Source organism: Coregonus lavaretus, assembly GCF_964263955.1.
Source record: "Coregonus lavaretus genome assembly, chromosome: 5".
In the NCBI taxonomy this organism is placed as follows: Eukaryota; Metazoa; Chordata; class Actinopteri; order Salmoniformes; family Salmonidae; genus Coregonus; species Coregonus lavaretus.
In genome coordinates, this window is record NC_139992.1 from 51,304,235 (window position 1) to 51,321,777 (window position 17,543).

General features: G+C 49.7%; 2 protein-coding genes across 4 annotated transcripts in view; one reads left to right on the forward strand and one right to left on the reverse strand.

Moving 5' to 3' along the window:
- The window catches only part of LOC311129748 (neuron navigator 3-like), a 753,845-nt gene that overhangs the window by 416,709 nt on the left and 319,593 nt on the right, over positions 1–17,543 (forward strand). The window lies entirely within an intron of this gene.
- LOC311129967 (transmembrane protein 169-like) lies at positions 1,783–16,583 on the reverse strand. Its single transcript, XM_084162539.1, has 4 exons — positions 16,497–16,583; positions 15,821–15,920; positions 7,900–8,231; positions 1,783–3,322 (listed from the first exon to the last, which is right to left on the reverse strand). Exons 3-4 carry the CDS (start codon positions 8,168–8,170, stop codon positions 2,676–2,678), a joined length of 918 nt encoding a protein of 305 aa, XP_084018665.1. The 5' UTR covers positions 8,171–8,231; positions 15,821–15,920; positions 16,497–16,583; the 3' UTR covers positions 1,783–2,675.

A 17,543-nucleotide genomic window follows, 5' to 3' on the forward strand; every position in this document is an offset into this window, starting at 1 on the left:
TTCTGTCCATTTGTAGCTTGTTTTTGGACACAGGTCCAGGAATGGCTGAAGGATTGCAATATTTACCTGGAGCTAACCCTGCAGATAGCACTACTGGGTGATCTGAAAAGTCATAGTCAATCGATCAGTAATATAATAATACTTTTAGCAAAAATGTTTATTTTTAATTCACAATCTATAGAAACAATGAGAATAGAAAGGTTCAGAACTTTTGTAAAACATCACAGTACGGTTGAAATATATATGGCAAATAGAAATCCTATATGGATGGTGTTAAGAGATAGATGGGAGGTGTTGAATGGAGTTGAAGGATGGGACTAATAACAAATAACAACAACTAATAACAAGACAACTAATGTAAAACATACTGTGTCCATAATAAGTATATAGGTTGTATGTTGGGAGCTTTTGGGAAAGAGCACAGTTAGAAAGATATGGTATTTAGAAGCACACCGGATGGACATCATGAAAATGATCGGAGAGGTTTAGGAAGTTCAGGAGAAAAAACAAATTAAATAGAATTATTGTAAAATTGACTGTGTCCATAAGGTGTAGATAGATAGTAAGTATAGGCTGGAAGTAGAGGCCTGGGCATTGTTGTTCACTAATTTACCCCAAGTAGGGAAAGGATGGCGGGGTTGAAAAGTAATAAAGGGGAGTATATATATATAAAGATGGGGGATTGGAAATGATGCAGACAATTACATTGATGGAAGTTACAATCTATCTGCAATATTAAGCTGATCTACCAACCCCCCCCCCCCCAAAAAAAAAGTTTCAAAAGTTCATAGCAACAGTTGGGATTCAAAAACTTTGGAAAGGCAAGATAATAAAAAAATAAATATAAAAAACGATCGTAAAAATTGTCTGTTCTTGGTTGCAACACTCACTACCGAGTTCCAAACTGCCACTGGAAGCAACGTCAGCACAATAACTGTTCGTCAGGAGCTTCATGAAATGGGTTTCCATGGCCGAGCAGCCGCACACAAGCCTAAGATCACCATGAGCAATGCCAAGCGTTGGCTGGAGTGGTGTAAAGCTCGCCGCCATTGGACTCTAGAGCAGTGAAAACACATTCTCTGGAGTGATGAATCACGCTTCACCATCTGGCAGTCCGGCGGACAAATCTGGGTTTGGCGGATGCCAGAAGAACGCTACCAGCCCCAATGCATAGTGCCAACTGTAAAGTTTGGTGGATGAGGAGTAATGGTCTGGGGCTGTTTTTCATGGTTCGGGCTAGGCCCCTTAGTTCCAGTGAAGGGAAATCTTAACGCTACAACATACAATGACATTCTAGACGATTCTGTGCTTCCAACTTTGTAGCAACAGTTTGGGGAAGGCCCTTTCCTGTTTCAGCATGACAATGCCCCCGTGCACAAAGCGAGGTCCATACAGAAATGGTTTGTCGAGATCGGTGTGAAAGAACATGACTGGCCTTCACAGAGCCCTGACCTCAACCCCATCAAACACCTTTGGGATGAATTGGAACGCCGACTGCGAGCCGGGCCTAATCAATCAACATCAGTGCCCGACCTCACTAATGCTTTTGTGGCTGAATGGAAGCAAGTCCCCGCAGCAATGTTCCAACATCTAGTGGAAAGCCTTCCCAGAAGAGTGGAGGCTGTTATAGCAGCAAAGGGGGGACCAACTCCATATTAATGCCCAAGATTTTGGAATGAGATGTTAAACGAGCAGGTGTCCACATACTTTTGGTAATGTAGTGTACCTAATAATCATAGAGATAGAACTTTAAAACGAGCATGACAAAATTACCCCACTGTTGAACTGTGAAAATCATTCAGGTTTTATTTCCATAAATTTCCTCTCACGGTGAGCAACAAACATGATGTGAAGAGTGATTGAACAACACACACAGATGAACCTTTATATAGAGAACAGAGGTACTGACCAAAATCCTTTCAGATCCTTCAAATCTTAATTCTACATTCTTGTCTGCTGAATGACTGGCCCCAGTGTTCCTTCAACCTCGCCACAGTTTAAAATGTAATCTCTTCAACCCGAAAGAGAGAAATGTAAAGTATTACTTCATGCGGGTACAGCACATTAGATATAAAGGTAACTTCCTGCCTGTCCTATCGAAGATTTCAGTGCAACATTTATCCAACGGAAATCTATCAATATGTTAGATAGATATGTCTTGTGTTTGATCCTCTGTGCGGTACAAGGTCAACTTCAGGCAGCATTGTAGCGACCCTCATGTTACATGCCTGCGGTCATTACAGTATATTTAATTTAAACATCTTTTTAACAGCACCCGTCCTACGCTATGGTACAAAACATCAATTTACAACACTTAGAACTAAACTAGCTAGTGGTTGACATATTCAAATAAATAAGAACATTTAAAAACATAACAACATAGTGATTGGAACAGTAAACTCAGAGCTCACTTCAATAACAACCAGTCAGAATGCGAGGTTAGATAAATTAGTAAGAAGTGGAAGTTAAACCAATAACCAGCTTTTGCTGGTTTAAAAAATGTGGAAGTATGACAACCTTGCCAGTTTGTGTGTGTCCATGATGCCAGTCCAGGGTCATACTCATTAGTGTGTACACCATTGCAAGATGTTGTGCAAAGTCAAACTAAAGTGTTTGTTAATGGATAAGTTCAGGTAGTCCATCGCTGTTTGCTTCCCAGTGAATACAACCCAGTCTCACACAGAGGAAGTCTGTGCCTCTTCGCTGGGGGCCTTGTTATTCCCCTGCATGCTCCCTGAGAAGTTGTCAGAGTCCAGCAGCTCCACGATACTATATGGAGAACAGTCCTCCATCCCCAGCTTCCCACAGGCCCAGCCACAGAACCCCTTCTCCAGGTCCCGGACAGACAGCCACCACTCACTAAAGGCCCAGGAGACCTGCGCCAGGGCGCAGTACAGCGCCAGGGCCAGGGCCATGGGCATGATCAGCATGGGGTAGAAGATGATGAGGAAGGGGCAGATGGTGATCTTGTGCCAGAATGTTCTCTCCTCGTTGTAGACCAGGAACACGTTGTACCAGGTGAGCGTTCCATAGTAGAACGACGTGATGAAGGCGAGGAGGAAGACTACGGGGGCACACGATAGGCTCCAGAGGATCACATGGGGGCCCTGGCAGAACCCCAAGCCAAAGGTACGCTTGGAGCCCTGGCCCCCCTCACACTCAGCGTCCAGACGTTCTTTAGAGAGGGTCATGTCCCGGAGTTCTCTCTCTGTTAGAGTAACGTGGATGTCCACCAGCTGACCCTTCTTCTTCCCCCTGGTGATGGTGCCGGTCAGGGTCACATAGCGGCTGTCTGGGGGCATGCTCCTGTCGCTCCAGCCTCCTGGAGATACACAGCAACAACATTATGACACTAGTAAGCTCCAGCCTCCTGGAGATACACAACAACAACATTATGACACTAGTAAGCTCCAGCCTCCTGGAGATACACAACAACAACATTATGACACTAGTAAGCTCCAGCCTCCTGGAGATACACAACAACAACAACAACAACAACATTATGACACTAGTAAGCTCCAGCCTCCTGGAGATACACAACAACAACAACATTATGACACTAGTAAGCTCCAGCCTTCTGGAGATACACAACAACAACAACAACATTATGACACTAGTAAGCTCCAGCCTCCTGGAGATACACAACAACAACAACATTATGACACTAGTAAGCTCCAGCCTCCTGGAGATACACAACAACAACAACATTATGACACTAGTAAGCTCCAGCCTCCTGGAGATACACAACAACAACAACATTATGACACTAGTAAGCTCCAGCCTCCTGGAGATACACAACAACAACAACAACATTATGACACTAGTAAGCTCCAGCCTTCTGGAGATACACAACAACAACAACATTATGACACTAGTAAGCTCCAGCCTCCTGGAGATACACAACAACAACAACAACATTATGACACTAGTAAGCTCCAGCCTTCTGGAGATACACAACAACAACAACATTATGACACTAGTAAGCTCCAGCCTCCTGGAGATACACAACAACAACAACAACATTATGACACTAGTAAGCTCCAGCCTCCTGGAGATACACAACAACAACAACAACATTATGACACTAGTAAGCTCCAGCCTCCTGGAGATACACAACAACAACAACATTATGACACTAGTAAGCTCCAGCCTCCTGGAGATACACAACAACAACAACAACATTATGACACTAGTAAGCTCCAGCCTCCTGGAGATACACAACAACAACATTATGACACTAGTAAGCTCCAGCCTCCTGGAGATACACAACAACAACAACATTATGACACTAGTAAGCTCCAGCCTCCTGGAGATACACAACAACAACAACATTATGACACTAGTAAGCTCCAGCCTCCTGGAGATACACAACAACAACATTATGACACTAGTAAGCTCCAGCCTCCTGGAGATACACAACAACAACATTATGACACTAGTAAGCTCCAGCCTCCTGGAGATACACAACAACAACAACATTATGACACTAGTAAGCTCCAGCCTTCTGGAGATACACAACAACAACAACAACATTATGACACTAGTAAGCTCCAGCCTCCTGGAGATACACAACAACAACAACATTATGACACTAGTAAGCTCCAGCCTTCTGGAGATACACAACAACAACAACAACATTATGACACTAGTAAGCTCCAGCCTCCTGGAGATACACAGCAACAACATTATGACACTAGTAAGCTCCAGCCTCCTGGAGATACACAACAACAACAACAACATTATGACACTAGTAAGCTCCAGCCTCCTGGAGATACACAACAACAACAACATTATGACACTAGTAAGCTCCAGCCTCCTGGAGATACACAACAACAACAACATTATGACACTAGTAAGCTCCAGCCTCCTGGAGATACACAACAACAACAACATTATGACACTAGTAAGCTCCAGCCTCCTGGAGATACACAACAACAACATTATGACACTAGTAAGCTCCAGCCTCCTGGAGATACACAACAACAACATTATGACACTAGTAAGCTCCAGCCTCCTGGAGATACACAACAACAACAACATTATGACACTAGTAAGCTCCAGCCTCCTGGAGATACACAACAACAACAACAACATTATGACACTAGTAAGCTCCAGCCTCCTGGAGATACACAACAACAACAACAACATTATGACACTAGTAAGCTCCAGCCTCCTGGAGATACACAACAACAACAACATTATGACACTAGTAAGCTCCAGCCTCCTGGAGATACACAACAACAACATTATGACACTAGTAAGCTCCAGCCTCCTGGAGATACACAACAACAACAACATTATGACACTAGTAAGCTCCAGCCTCCTGGAGATACACAAAAACAACAACATTATGACACTAGTAAGCTCCAGCCTCCTGGAGATACACAACAACAACAACATTATGACACTAGTAAGCTCCAGCCTCCTGGAGATACACAACAACAACAACATTATGACACTAGTAAGCTCCAGCCTCCTGGAGATACACAACAACAACAACATTATGACACTAGTAAGCTCCAGCCTCCTGGAGATACACAACAACAACAACATTATGACACTAGTAAGCTCCAGCCTCCTGGAGATACACAACAACAACAACATTATGACACTAGTAAGCTCCAGCCTCCTGGAGATACACAACAACAACAACAACATTATGACAATAGTAAGCTCCAGCCTCCTGGAGATACACAACAACAACAACATTATGACACTAGTAAGCTCCAGCCTCCTGGAGATACACAACAACAACAACAACATTATGACACTAGTAAGCTCCAGCCTCCTGGAGATACACAACAACAACAACAACATTATGACACTAGTAAGCTCCAGCCTCCTGGCGATACACAGCAACAACAACAACAACATTATGACACTAGTAAGCTCCAGCCTCCTGGAGATACACAACAACAACAACATTATGACACTAGTAAGCTCCAGCCTCCTGGAGATACACAGCAACAACAACAACAACATTATGACACTAGTAAACTCCAGCCTCCTGGAGATACACAACAACAACAACATTATGACACTAGTAAGCTCCAGCCTCCTGGAGATACACAACAACAACAACATTATGACACTAGTAAGCTCCAGCCTCCTGGAGATACACAACAACAACAACAACAACAACATTATGACACGAGTAAGCTCCAGCCTCCTGGAGATACACAACAACAACAACAACAACAACATTATGACACTAGTAAGCTCCAGCCTCCTGGAGATACACAACAACAACAACATTATGACACTAGTAAGCTCCAGCCTCCTGGAGATACACAACAACAACAACAACATTATGACACTAGTAAGCTCCAGCCTCCTGGAGATACACAACAACAACATTATGACACTAGTAAGCTCCAGCCTTCTGGAGATACACAACAACAACAACATTATGACACTAGTAAGCTCCAGCCTCCTGGAGATACACAACAACAACATTATGACACTAGTAAGCTCCAGCCTCCTGGAGATACACAACAACAACAACATTATGACACTAGTAAGCTCCAGCCTCCTGGAGATACACAACAACAACATTATGACACTAGTAAGCTCCAGCCTCCTGGAGATACACAACAACAACAACAACATTATGACACTAGTAAGCTCCAGCCTCCTGGAGATACACAGCAACAACAACAACAACATTATGACACTAGTAAGCTCCAGCCTCCTGGAGATACACAACAACAACAACATTATGACACTAGTAAGCTCCAGCCTCCTGGAGATACACAACAACAACAACAACATTATGACACTAGTAAGCTCCAGCCTCCTGGAGATACACAACAACAACAACAACAACAACATTATGACACTAGTAAGCTCCAGCCTCCTGGAGATACACAACAACAACAACAACAACAACATTATGACACTAGTAAGCTCCAGCCTCCTGGAGATACACAACAACAACAACATTATGACACTAGTAAGCTCCAGCCTTCTGGAGATACACAACAACAACAACAACATTATGACACTAGTAAGCTCCAGCCTCCTGGAGATACACAACAACAACAACATTATGACACTAGTAAGCTCCAGCCTCCTGGAGATACACAACAACAACAACATTATGACACTAGTAAGCTCCAGCCTCCTGGAGATACACAACAACAACAACATTATGACACTAGTAAGCTCCAGCCTCCTGGAGATACACAACAACAACAACATTATGACACTAGTAAACTCCAGCCTCCTGGAGATACACAACAACAACAACATTATGACACTAGTAAGCTCCAGCCTCCTGGAGATACACAACAACAACAACATTATGACACTAGTAAGCTCCAGCCTCCTGGAGATACACAACAACAACAACATTATGACACTAGTAAGCTCCAGCCTCCTGGAGATACACAACAACAACATTATGACACTAGTAAGCTCCAGGCTCCTGGAGATACACAACAACAACAATACTATTAAGACAGAAGACAAAAACATACACAGCACAGTTCACTAAATACATTTCAGAATGATTCTTCTTTGCATAGAAGTAGGCGAGGCTTGCTTTCAGAGGGAAGAGGCAGCTAAACATACTGTAGTGGGAAAGACATGTCAGATATCTGGTATGTTATGGAAACAACCCAATGACAGGTGTATTTTAATGTGGATAAATTGTATAAGATGTGGCAGGTTAGATTGAGAAAGCCCCATTAGTCAGTCAGCATTTTCTGTAGAAGAACTGACATATCTATGACATCTAAATATATTCAATCATTTGTTAGCAGCAGCTTTCATGAATACATTCTGCATCCCAAATTACAGCCTAGTCCCTACAGTGCACTACCTTTGACCAGAGCTATTTGGGCCCTAGTCTAAAGTAGGGTGCCATTGGGATACAGCAAATCGACTCTGGTGTCTCACCTTCGCCGGTGGGTGTGGTGAGGAACTTGGCCCCCTCCTCTGTGCTCCTGTCGGCCACTCCCTCCTCTCCACCCTGCTCCTCCCCGGGCCCCCTCTCATTGTCTGAGCGATACACAATGATGGACTCAGGTCTGGGCTCCTTCCTCCTCTTCTTCCTCCGGTTGGCGGGGCCCACCTCTACATGGTTCCCTGATGCCTCTGACCTCTCCGACTGGAGGGAGATGAGCTGGGGGCTGCTATCTCCACTGGGCTGGGGCTCCGCCTGGGCCATACTGACTGACTAAGGGAAAGGATCACTGCCGCTACCTCGCTCTTCAACCAAGGAGCATGAACTGAGGAGCAAACGGAAGTAGAGAGAAGATTCAGCGACACCAGGAGGACAATGGAAGTCAAGAAAACATACTGACTCACACCTGACCTGCCTGGGACACCTCTCTAGAGCCTTACCTCCTGACTGGGGATGGGACACCTCTCTAGAGCCTTACCTCCTGACTGGGGATGGGACACCTCTCTAGAGCCTTACCTCCTGACTGGGGATGGGACACCTCTCTAGAGCCTTACCTCCTGACTGGGGATGGGACACCTCTCTAGAGCCTTACCTCCTGACTGGGATGGGACACCTCTCTAGAGCCTTACCTCCTGACTGGCCTGGGACACCTCTCTAGAGCCTTACCTCCTGACTGGGGATGGGACACCTCTCTAGAGCCTTACCTCCTGACTGGCCTGGGACACCTCTCTAGAGCCTTACCTCCTGACTGGGGACGGGACACCTCTCTAGAGCCTTACCTCCTGACTGGGGATGGGACACCTCTCTAGAGCCTTACCTCCTGACTGGGGATGGGACACCTCTCTAGAGCCTTACCTCCTGACTGGCCTGGGACACCTCTCTAGAGCCTTACCTCCTGACTGGGGATGGGACACCTCTCTAGAGCCTTACCTCCTGACTGGGGATGGGACACCTCTCTAGAGCCTTACCTCCTGACTGGGGATGGGACACCTCTCTAGAGCCTTACCTCCTGACTGGGGATGGGACACCTCTCTAGAGCCTTACCTCCTGACTGGCCTGGGACACCTCTCTAGAGCCTTACCTCCTGACTGGGGATGGGACACCTCTCTAGAGCCTTACCTCCTGACTGGGGATGGGACACCTCTCTAGAGCCTTACCTCCTGACTGGCCTGGGACACCTCTCTAGAGCCTTACCTCCTGACCTGGCTGGGACACCTCTCTAGAGCCTTACCTCCTGACTGGCCTGGGACACCTCTCTAGAGCCTTACCTCCTGACTGGGGATGGGACACCTCTCTAGAGCCTTACCTCCTGACTGGGGATGGGACACCTCTCTAGAGCCTTACCTCCTGACTGGCCTGGGACACCTCTCTAGAGCCTTACCTCCTGACTGGGGATGGGACACCTCTCTAGAGCCTTACCTCCTGACTGGGGATGGGACACCTCTCTAGAGCCTTACCTCCTGACTGGCCTGGGACACCTCTCTAGAGCCTTACCTCCTGACTGGGGATGGGACACCTCTCTAGAGCCTTACCTCCTGACTGGCCTGGGACACCTCTCTAGAGCCTTACCTCCTGACTGGGGATGGGACACCTCTCTAGAGCCTTACCTCCTGACTGGCCTGGGACACCTCTCTAGAGCCTTACCTCCTGACTGGGGATGGGACACCTCTCTAGAGCCTTACCTCCTGTCTGGGGATGGGACACCTCTCTAGAGCCTTACCTCCTGACTGGCCTGGGACACCTCTCTAGAGCCTTACCTCCTGACTGGGGATGGGACACCTCTCTAGAGCCTTACCTCCTGACTGGGGATGGGACACCTCTCTAGAGCCTTACCTCCTGACTGGGGACGGGACACCTCTCTAGAGCCTTACCTCCTGACTGGGATGGGACACCTCTCTAGAGCCTTACCTCCTGACAGGGATGGGACACCTCTCTAGAGCCTTACCTCCTGACTGGCCTGGGACACCTCTCTAGAGCCTTACCTCCTGACTGGGGATGGGACACCTCTCTAGAGCCTTACCTCCTGACTGGCCTGGGACACCTCTCTAGAGCCTTACCTCCTGACTGGGGATGGGACACCTCTCTAGAGCCTTACCTCCTGACCTGGCTGGGACACCTCTCTAGAGCCTTACCTCCTGACTGGGGATGGGACACCTCTCTAGAGCCTTACCTCCTGACTGGGGATGGGACACCTCTCTAGAGCCTTACCTCCTGACTGGGGATGGGACACCTCTCTAGAGCCTTACCTCCTGACTGGGGATGGGACACCTCTCTAGAGCCTTACCTCCTGACTGGGGATGGGACACCTCTCTAGAGCCTTACCTCCTGACTGGCCTGGGACACCTCTCTAGAGCCTTACCTCCTGACTGGGGATGGGACACCTCTCTAGAGCCTTACCTCCTGACTGGGGATGGGACACCTCTCTAGAGCCTTACCTCCTGACTGGGGATGGGACACCTCTCTAGAGCCTTACCTCCTGACTGGCCTGGGACACCTCTCTAGAGCCTTACCTCCTGACTGGCCTGGGACACCTCTCTAGAGCCTTACCTCCTGACTGGCCTGGGACACCTCTCTAGAGCCTTACCTCCTGACCTGCCTGGGACACCTCTCTAGAGCCTTACCTCCTGACTGGGGATGGGACACCTCTCTAGAGCCTTACCTCCTGACTGGGGATGGGACACCTCTCTAGAGCCTTACCTCCTGACTGGGGATGGGACACCTCTCTAGAGCCTTACCTCCTGACTGGCCTGGGACACCTCTCTAGAGCCTTACCTCCTGACTGGCCTGGGACACCTCTCTAGAGCCTTACCTCCTGACTGGCCTGGGACACCTCTCTAGAGCCTTACCTCCTGACTGGCCTGGGACACCTCTCTAGAGCCTTACCTCCTGACTGGCCTGGGACACCTCTCTAGAGCCTTACCTCCTGACTGGGGATGGGACACCTCTCTAGAGCCTTACCTCCTGACTGGGGATGGGACACCTCTCTAGAGCCTTACCTCCTGACTGGGGATGGGACACCTCTCTAGAGCCTTACCTCCTGACTGGGATGGGACACCTCTCTAGAGCCTTACCTCCTGACTGGCCTGGGACACCTCTCTAGAGCCTTACCTCCTGACTGGGGACGGGACACCTCTCTAGAGCCTTACCTCCTGACTGGGGATGGGACACCTCTCTAGAGCCTTACCTCCTGACTGGGGATGGGACACCTCTCTAGAGCCTTACCTCCTGACTGGCCTGGGACACCTCTCTAGAGCCTTACCTCCTGACTGGGGATGGGACACCTCTCTAGAGCCTTACCTCCTGACTGGGGATGGGACACCTCTCTAGAGCCTTACCTCCTGACTGGGGATGGGACACCTCTCTAGAGCCTTACCTCCTGACTGGGGATGGGACACCTCTCTAGAGCCTTACCTCCTGACTGGGATGGGACACCTCTCTAGAGCCTTACCTCCTGACTGGCCTGGGACACCTCTCTAGAGCCTTACCTCCTGACTGGGGATGGGACACCTCTCTAGAGCCTTACCTCCTGACTGGCCTGGGACACCTCTCTAGAGCCTTACCTCCTGACTGGGGACGGGACACCTCTCTAGAGCCTTACCTCCTGACTGGGGATGGGACACCTCTCTAGAGCCTTACCTCCTGACTGGGGATGGGACACCTCTCTAGAGCCTTACCTCCTGACTGGCCTGGGACACCTCTCTAGAGCCTTACCTCCTGACTGGGGATGGGACACCTCTCTAGAGCCTTACCTCCTGACTGGGGATGGGACACCTCTCTAGAGCCTTACCTCCTGACTGGGGATGGGACACCTCTCTAGAGCCTTACCTCCTGACTGGGGATGGGACACCTCTCTAGAGCCTTACCTCCTGACTGGCCTGGGACACCTCTCTAGAGCCTTACCTCCTGACTGGGGATGGGACACCTCTCTAGAGCCTTACCTCCTGACTGGCCTGGGACACCTCTCTAGAGCCTTACCTCCTGACCTGGCTGGGACACCTCTCTAGAGCCTTACCTCCTGACTGGCCTGGGACACCTCTCTAGAGCCTTACCTCCTGACTGGGGATGGGACACCTCTCTAGAGCCTTACCTCCTGACTGGGGATGGGACACCTCTCTAGAGCCTTACCTCCTGACTGGCCTGGGACACCTCTCTAGAGCCTTACCTCCTGACTGGGGATGGGACACCTCTCTAGAGCCTTACCTCCTGACTGGGGATGGGACACCTCTCTAGAGCCTTACCTCCTGACTGGCCTGGGACACCTCTCTAGAGCCTTACCTCCTGACTGGGGATGGGACACCTCTCTAGAGCCTTACCTCCTGACTGGCCTGGGACACCTCTCTAGAGCCTTACCTCCTGACTGGGGATGGGACACCTCTCTAGAGCCTTACCTCCTGACTGGCCTGGGACACCTCTCTAGAGCCTTACCTCCTGACTGGGGATGGGACACCTCTCTAGAGCCTTACCTCCTGTCTGGGGATGGGACACCTCTCTAGAGCCTTACCTCCTGACTGGCCTGGGACACCTCTCTAGAGCCTTACCTCCTGACTGGGGATGGGACACCTCTCTAGAGCCTTACCTCCTGACTGGGGATGGGACACCTCTCTAGAGCCTTACCTCCTGACTGGGGACGGGACACCTCTCTAGAGCCTTACCTCCTGACTGGGATGGGACACCTCTCTAGAGCCTTACCTCCTGACAGGGATGGGACACCTCTCTAGAGCCTTACCTCCTGACTGGCCTGGGACACCTCTCTAGAGCCTTACCTCCTGACTGGGGATGGGACACCTCTCTAGAGCCTTACCTCCTGACTGGCCTGGGACACCTCTCTAGAGCCTTACCTCCTGACTGGGGATGGGACACCTCTCTAGAGCCTTACCTCCTGACCTGGCTGGGACACCTCTCTAGAGCCTTACCTCCTGACTGGGGATGGGACACCTCTCTAGAGCCTTACCTCCTGACTGGGGATGGGACACCTCTCTAGAGCCTTACCTCCTGACTGGGGATGGGACACCTCTCTAGAGCCTTACCTCCTGACTGGGGATGGGACACCTCTCTAGAGCCTTACCTCCTGACTGGGGATGGGACACCTCTCTAGAGCCTTACCTCCTGACTGGCCTGGGACACCTCTCTAGAGCCTTACCTCCTGACTGGGGATGGGACACCTCTCTAGAGCCTTACCTCCTGACTGGGGATGGGACACCTCTCTAGAGCCTTACCTCCTGACTGGGGATGGGACACCTCTCTAGAGCCTTACCTCCTGACTGGCCTGGGACACCTCTCTAGAGCCTTACCTCCTGACTGGCCTGGGACACCTCTCTAGAGCCTTACCTCCTGACTGGCCTGGGACACCTCTCTAGAGCCTTACCTCCTGACCTGCCTGGGACACCTCTCTAGAGCCTTACCTCCTGACTGGGGATGGGACACCTCTCTAGAGCCTTACCTCCTGACTGGGGATGGGACACCTCTCTAGAGCCTTACCTCCTGACTGGGGATGGGACACCTCTCTAGAGCCTTACCTCCTGACTGGCCTGGGACACCTCTCTAGAGCCTTACCTCCTGACTGGCCTGGGACACCTCTCTAGAGCCTTACCTCCTGACTGGCCTGGGACACCTCTCTAGAGCCTTACCTCCTGACTGGCCTGGGACACCTCTCTAGAGCCTTACCTCCTGACTGGCCTGGGACACCTCTCTAGAGCCTTACCTCCTGACTGGGGATGGGACACCTCTCTAGAGCCTTACCTCCTGACTGGGGATGGGACACCTCTCTAGAGCCTTACCTCCTGACTGGGGATGGGACACCTCTCTAGAGCCTTACCTCCTGACTGGGGATGGGACACCTCTCTAGAGCCTTACCTCCTGACTGGCCTGGGACACCTCTCTAGAGCCTTACCTCCTGACTGGGGATGGGACACCTCTCTAGAGCCTTACCTCCTGACTGGGGACGGGACACCTCTCTAGAGCCTTACCTCCTGACTGGCCTGGGACACCTCTCTAGAGCCTTACCTCCTGACTGGCCTGGGACACCTCTCTAGAGCCTTACCTCCTGACTGGCCTGGGACACCTCTCTAGAGCCTTACCTCCTGACTGGGGATGGGACACCTCTCTAGAGCCTTACCTCCTGACTGGCCTGGGACACCTCTCTAGAGCCTTACCTCCTGACTGGCCTGGGACACCTCTCTAGAGCCTTACCTCCTGACTGGGGATGGGACACCTCTCTAGAGCCTTACCTCCTGACTGGGGATGGGACACCTCTCTAGAGCCTTACCTCCTGACTGGGGACGGGACACCTCTCTAGAGCCTTACCTCCTGACTGGGGATGGGACACCTCTCTAGAGCCTTACCTCCTGACTGGCCTGGGACACCTCTCTAGAGCCTTACCTCCTGACTGGCCTGGGACACCTCTCTAGAGCCTTACCTCCTGACCTGCCTGGGACACCTCTCTAGAGCCTTACCTCCTGACTGGGATGGGACACCTCTCTAGAGCCTTACCTCCTGACTGGCCTGGGACACCTCTCTAGAGCCTTACCTCCTGACTGGCCTGGGACACCTCTCTAGAGCCTTACCTCCTGACTGGCCTGGGACACCTCTCTAGAGCCTTACCTCCTGACTGGCCTGGGACACCTCTCTAGAGCCTTACCTCCTGACTGGGGATGGGACACCTCTCTAGAGCCTTACCTCCTGACCTGGCTGGGACACCTCTCTAGAGCCTTACCTCCTGACTGGGGATGGGACACCTCTCTAGAGCCTTACCTCCTGACTGGGGATGGGACACCTCTCTAGAGCCTTACCTCCTGACTGGGGATGGGACACCTCTCTAGAGCCTTACCTCCTGACTGGGGATGGGACACCTCTCTAGAGCCTTACCTCCTGACTGGCCTGGGACACCTCTCTAGAGCCTTACCTCCTGACTGGCCTGGGACACCTCTCTAGAGCCTTACCTCCTGACCTGCCTGGGACACCTCTCTAGAGCCTTACCTCCTGACCTGCCTGGGACACCTCTCTAGAGCCTTACCTCCTGACTGGGGATGGGACACCTCTCTAGAGCCTTACCTCCTGACTGGGGATGGGACACCTCTCTAGAGCCTTACCTCCTGACTGGGGATGGGACACCTCTCTAGAGCCTTACCTCCTGACTGGGGATGGGACACCTCTCTAGAGCCTTACCTCCTGACTGGGGATGGGACACCTCTCTAGAGCCTTACCTCCTGACTGGCCTGGGACACCTCTCTAGAGCCTTACCTCCTGACTGGCCTGGGACACCTCTCTAGAGCCTTACCTCCTGACTGGGGATGGGACACCTCTCTAGAGCCTTACCTCCTGACTGGGGATGGGACACCTCTCTAGAGCCTTACCTCCTGACTGGCCTGGGACACCTCTCCAGAGCCTTACCTCCTGACTGGCCTGGGACACCTCTCTAGAGCCTTACCTCCTGACTGGCCTGGGACACCTCTCTAGAGCCTTACCTCCTGACTGGCCTGGGACACCTCTCTAGAGCCTTACCTCCTGACTGGGGATGGGACACCTCTCTAGAGCCTTACCTCCTGACTGGCCTGGGACACCTCTCTAGAGCCTTACCTCCTGACTGGCCTGGGACACCTCTCTAGAGCCTTACCTCCTGACTGGGGATGGGACACCTCTCTAGAGCCTTACCTCCTGACTGGGGACGGGACACCTCTCTAGAGCCTTACCTCCTGACTGGGGATGGGACACCTCTCTAGAGCCTTACCTCCTGACTGGGGATGGGACACCTCTCTAGAGCCTTACCTCCTGACTGGGATGGGACACCTCTCTAGAGCCTTACCTCCTGACCTGCCTGGGACACCTCTCTAGAGCCTTACCTCCTGACTGGGGATGGGACACCTCTCTAGAGCCTTACCTCCTGACTGGGACTGGGACACCTCTCTAGAGCCTTACCTCCTGGCCTGGGACTAATGATCACTTGGGAAACAGTGCAGACTACGTGTCCATTCTGTGTGAGAGCAGGTATTCTCTGAAAGAAAGCACTGACAGAATTCTACAAAAGAAAGAAATAGCCAGAGAATGTTAAATTATATTTCTGCCACTGTAATGCATACAGTAATACCGCTGTGGTTAGTTTACACTTCGTTACTGCATTATTTATTTGAATACATTTATTTTTCGTCTCGATTCATATGCACATTGACAATACCATTGCAAATGTATATAGGCCTAGAAAACGACATTTCATAGAATTGAATGGATGAAAGGGTTGTCTGATAGATGGCCCATGCAGTATAAAAGCGTCGACACCATTTTCTGCGGTGGATCACGTCTATGCCACCAATGAACTAATGTAAGCTCATCACGGCTCCAGTGAAAACCCACCATTATAACAAAGACTATATTTTCAACATGGAGGCCACATTGTGCATCAATGCATCAGACCACAGGTTTACAGTAGATTGCGTCAGTCTTAAATGGTAGCTGTGATACTAACGTAAGGGGCAATATTTCCCATCCACATCTGATCCTTTCCTTTTAAATCACATCACACCCAGTTATTTTGTCTAAACGAATACCGGCGGCGTGGAAAACGTTTGCATTTACACTCAAAGACAATATGTCTTACCTTAAAATGATTTGGCACCGAAGCTGAGGTATAGTAGTAGTGTTATTTTCGTGTATTTTCTTCGATAGACGCACGCTCCACATCACTACGCTGTTCGCCGATGTAGGCAGGGTTGCCAGGTTAACAAAAACCCGCCCAAAAGGACTGAAAACGAGCCCATTAGTTTTTCCTACAGCAAGAGAGGAGTTTCCACATTTATACAATAAACAATTTTTTTCCATAATGTTACCGAGCCAATTAAGAAGGAATATCGACGTAACTTGTAACTACGATGGACGCAAAATTCGGTTTTTATCAAAATAAACTAATTTGAATATGTCGCAAGAGAAAAGATAACTGTCCCTTATTAAACTGGCCAGATAATTTCCTATTGATGGATGTTAATTTAACTCATTTGACTGCTGTGAGTAAGCAGTAAGGCACACGGTGGTATGGTGCTGAGGGCTCTTCTTAGCATGACACAACGTGGAGTGCCTGGATACAGCCCTTGGCTGTGGTATATTGGCCATATACCAAAAAAAACCAGGCTGCCTTATTGCTATTATAAACTGGTTACCAATGGAAAATACTTTTTTGTCATACCCATGGTATATGGTCTGATATAGTATGGCTTTAGGCCAATCAGCATTCATGGCTCGAACCCAGTTTATAATTGTAAATAAATCCCTTTTGTGCATAACTATAGATAAATCCGACAGGAGAGGTTGAGTGAGGAAAGTTGGACAGAGGATCTCGAAATCTCTGAGCAAGAAACACTTGGATGAACATAAAAAATTAATGTTAGGCTATTTTCTGGCAATTGTGCTGTTATTATGTGCCAGATGTTAAGACTACAAACCGTTATAAATGGTCCATTTAAGAGATTGACTTGTCATTTCAATAGACACAGGCTACAGACTCAAATCTGGGTTTATGACTCTCTAAATGTTGCCATAGTTTGCTTAGATAAAGGCAGGTAGCCTATAGCTCCTGATAGTCCTACATGTCATTTCATATAGTCTACAGTAGCCTAGACAAGATGGAGGCATTATGTAAACTGAACGATTT

Excerpts from the sequence above, each read along its gene's own strand:
- LOC311129967 (XM_084162539.1), bottom strand. The coding sequence starts at position 8,170 with ATGGCCCAGGCGGAGCCCCAGCCCAGTGGAGATAGCAGCCCCCAGCTC. Across the intron at positions 3,323-7,899 it reads CACCACACCCACCGGCGAAG|GAGGCTGGAGCGACAGGAGC; the intron begins GTGAGACACCAG and ends GTGTATCTCCAG.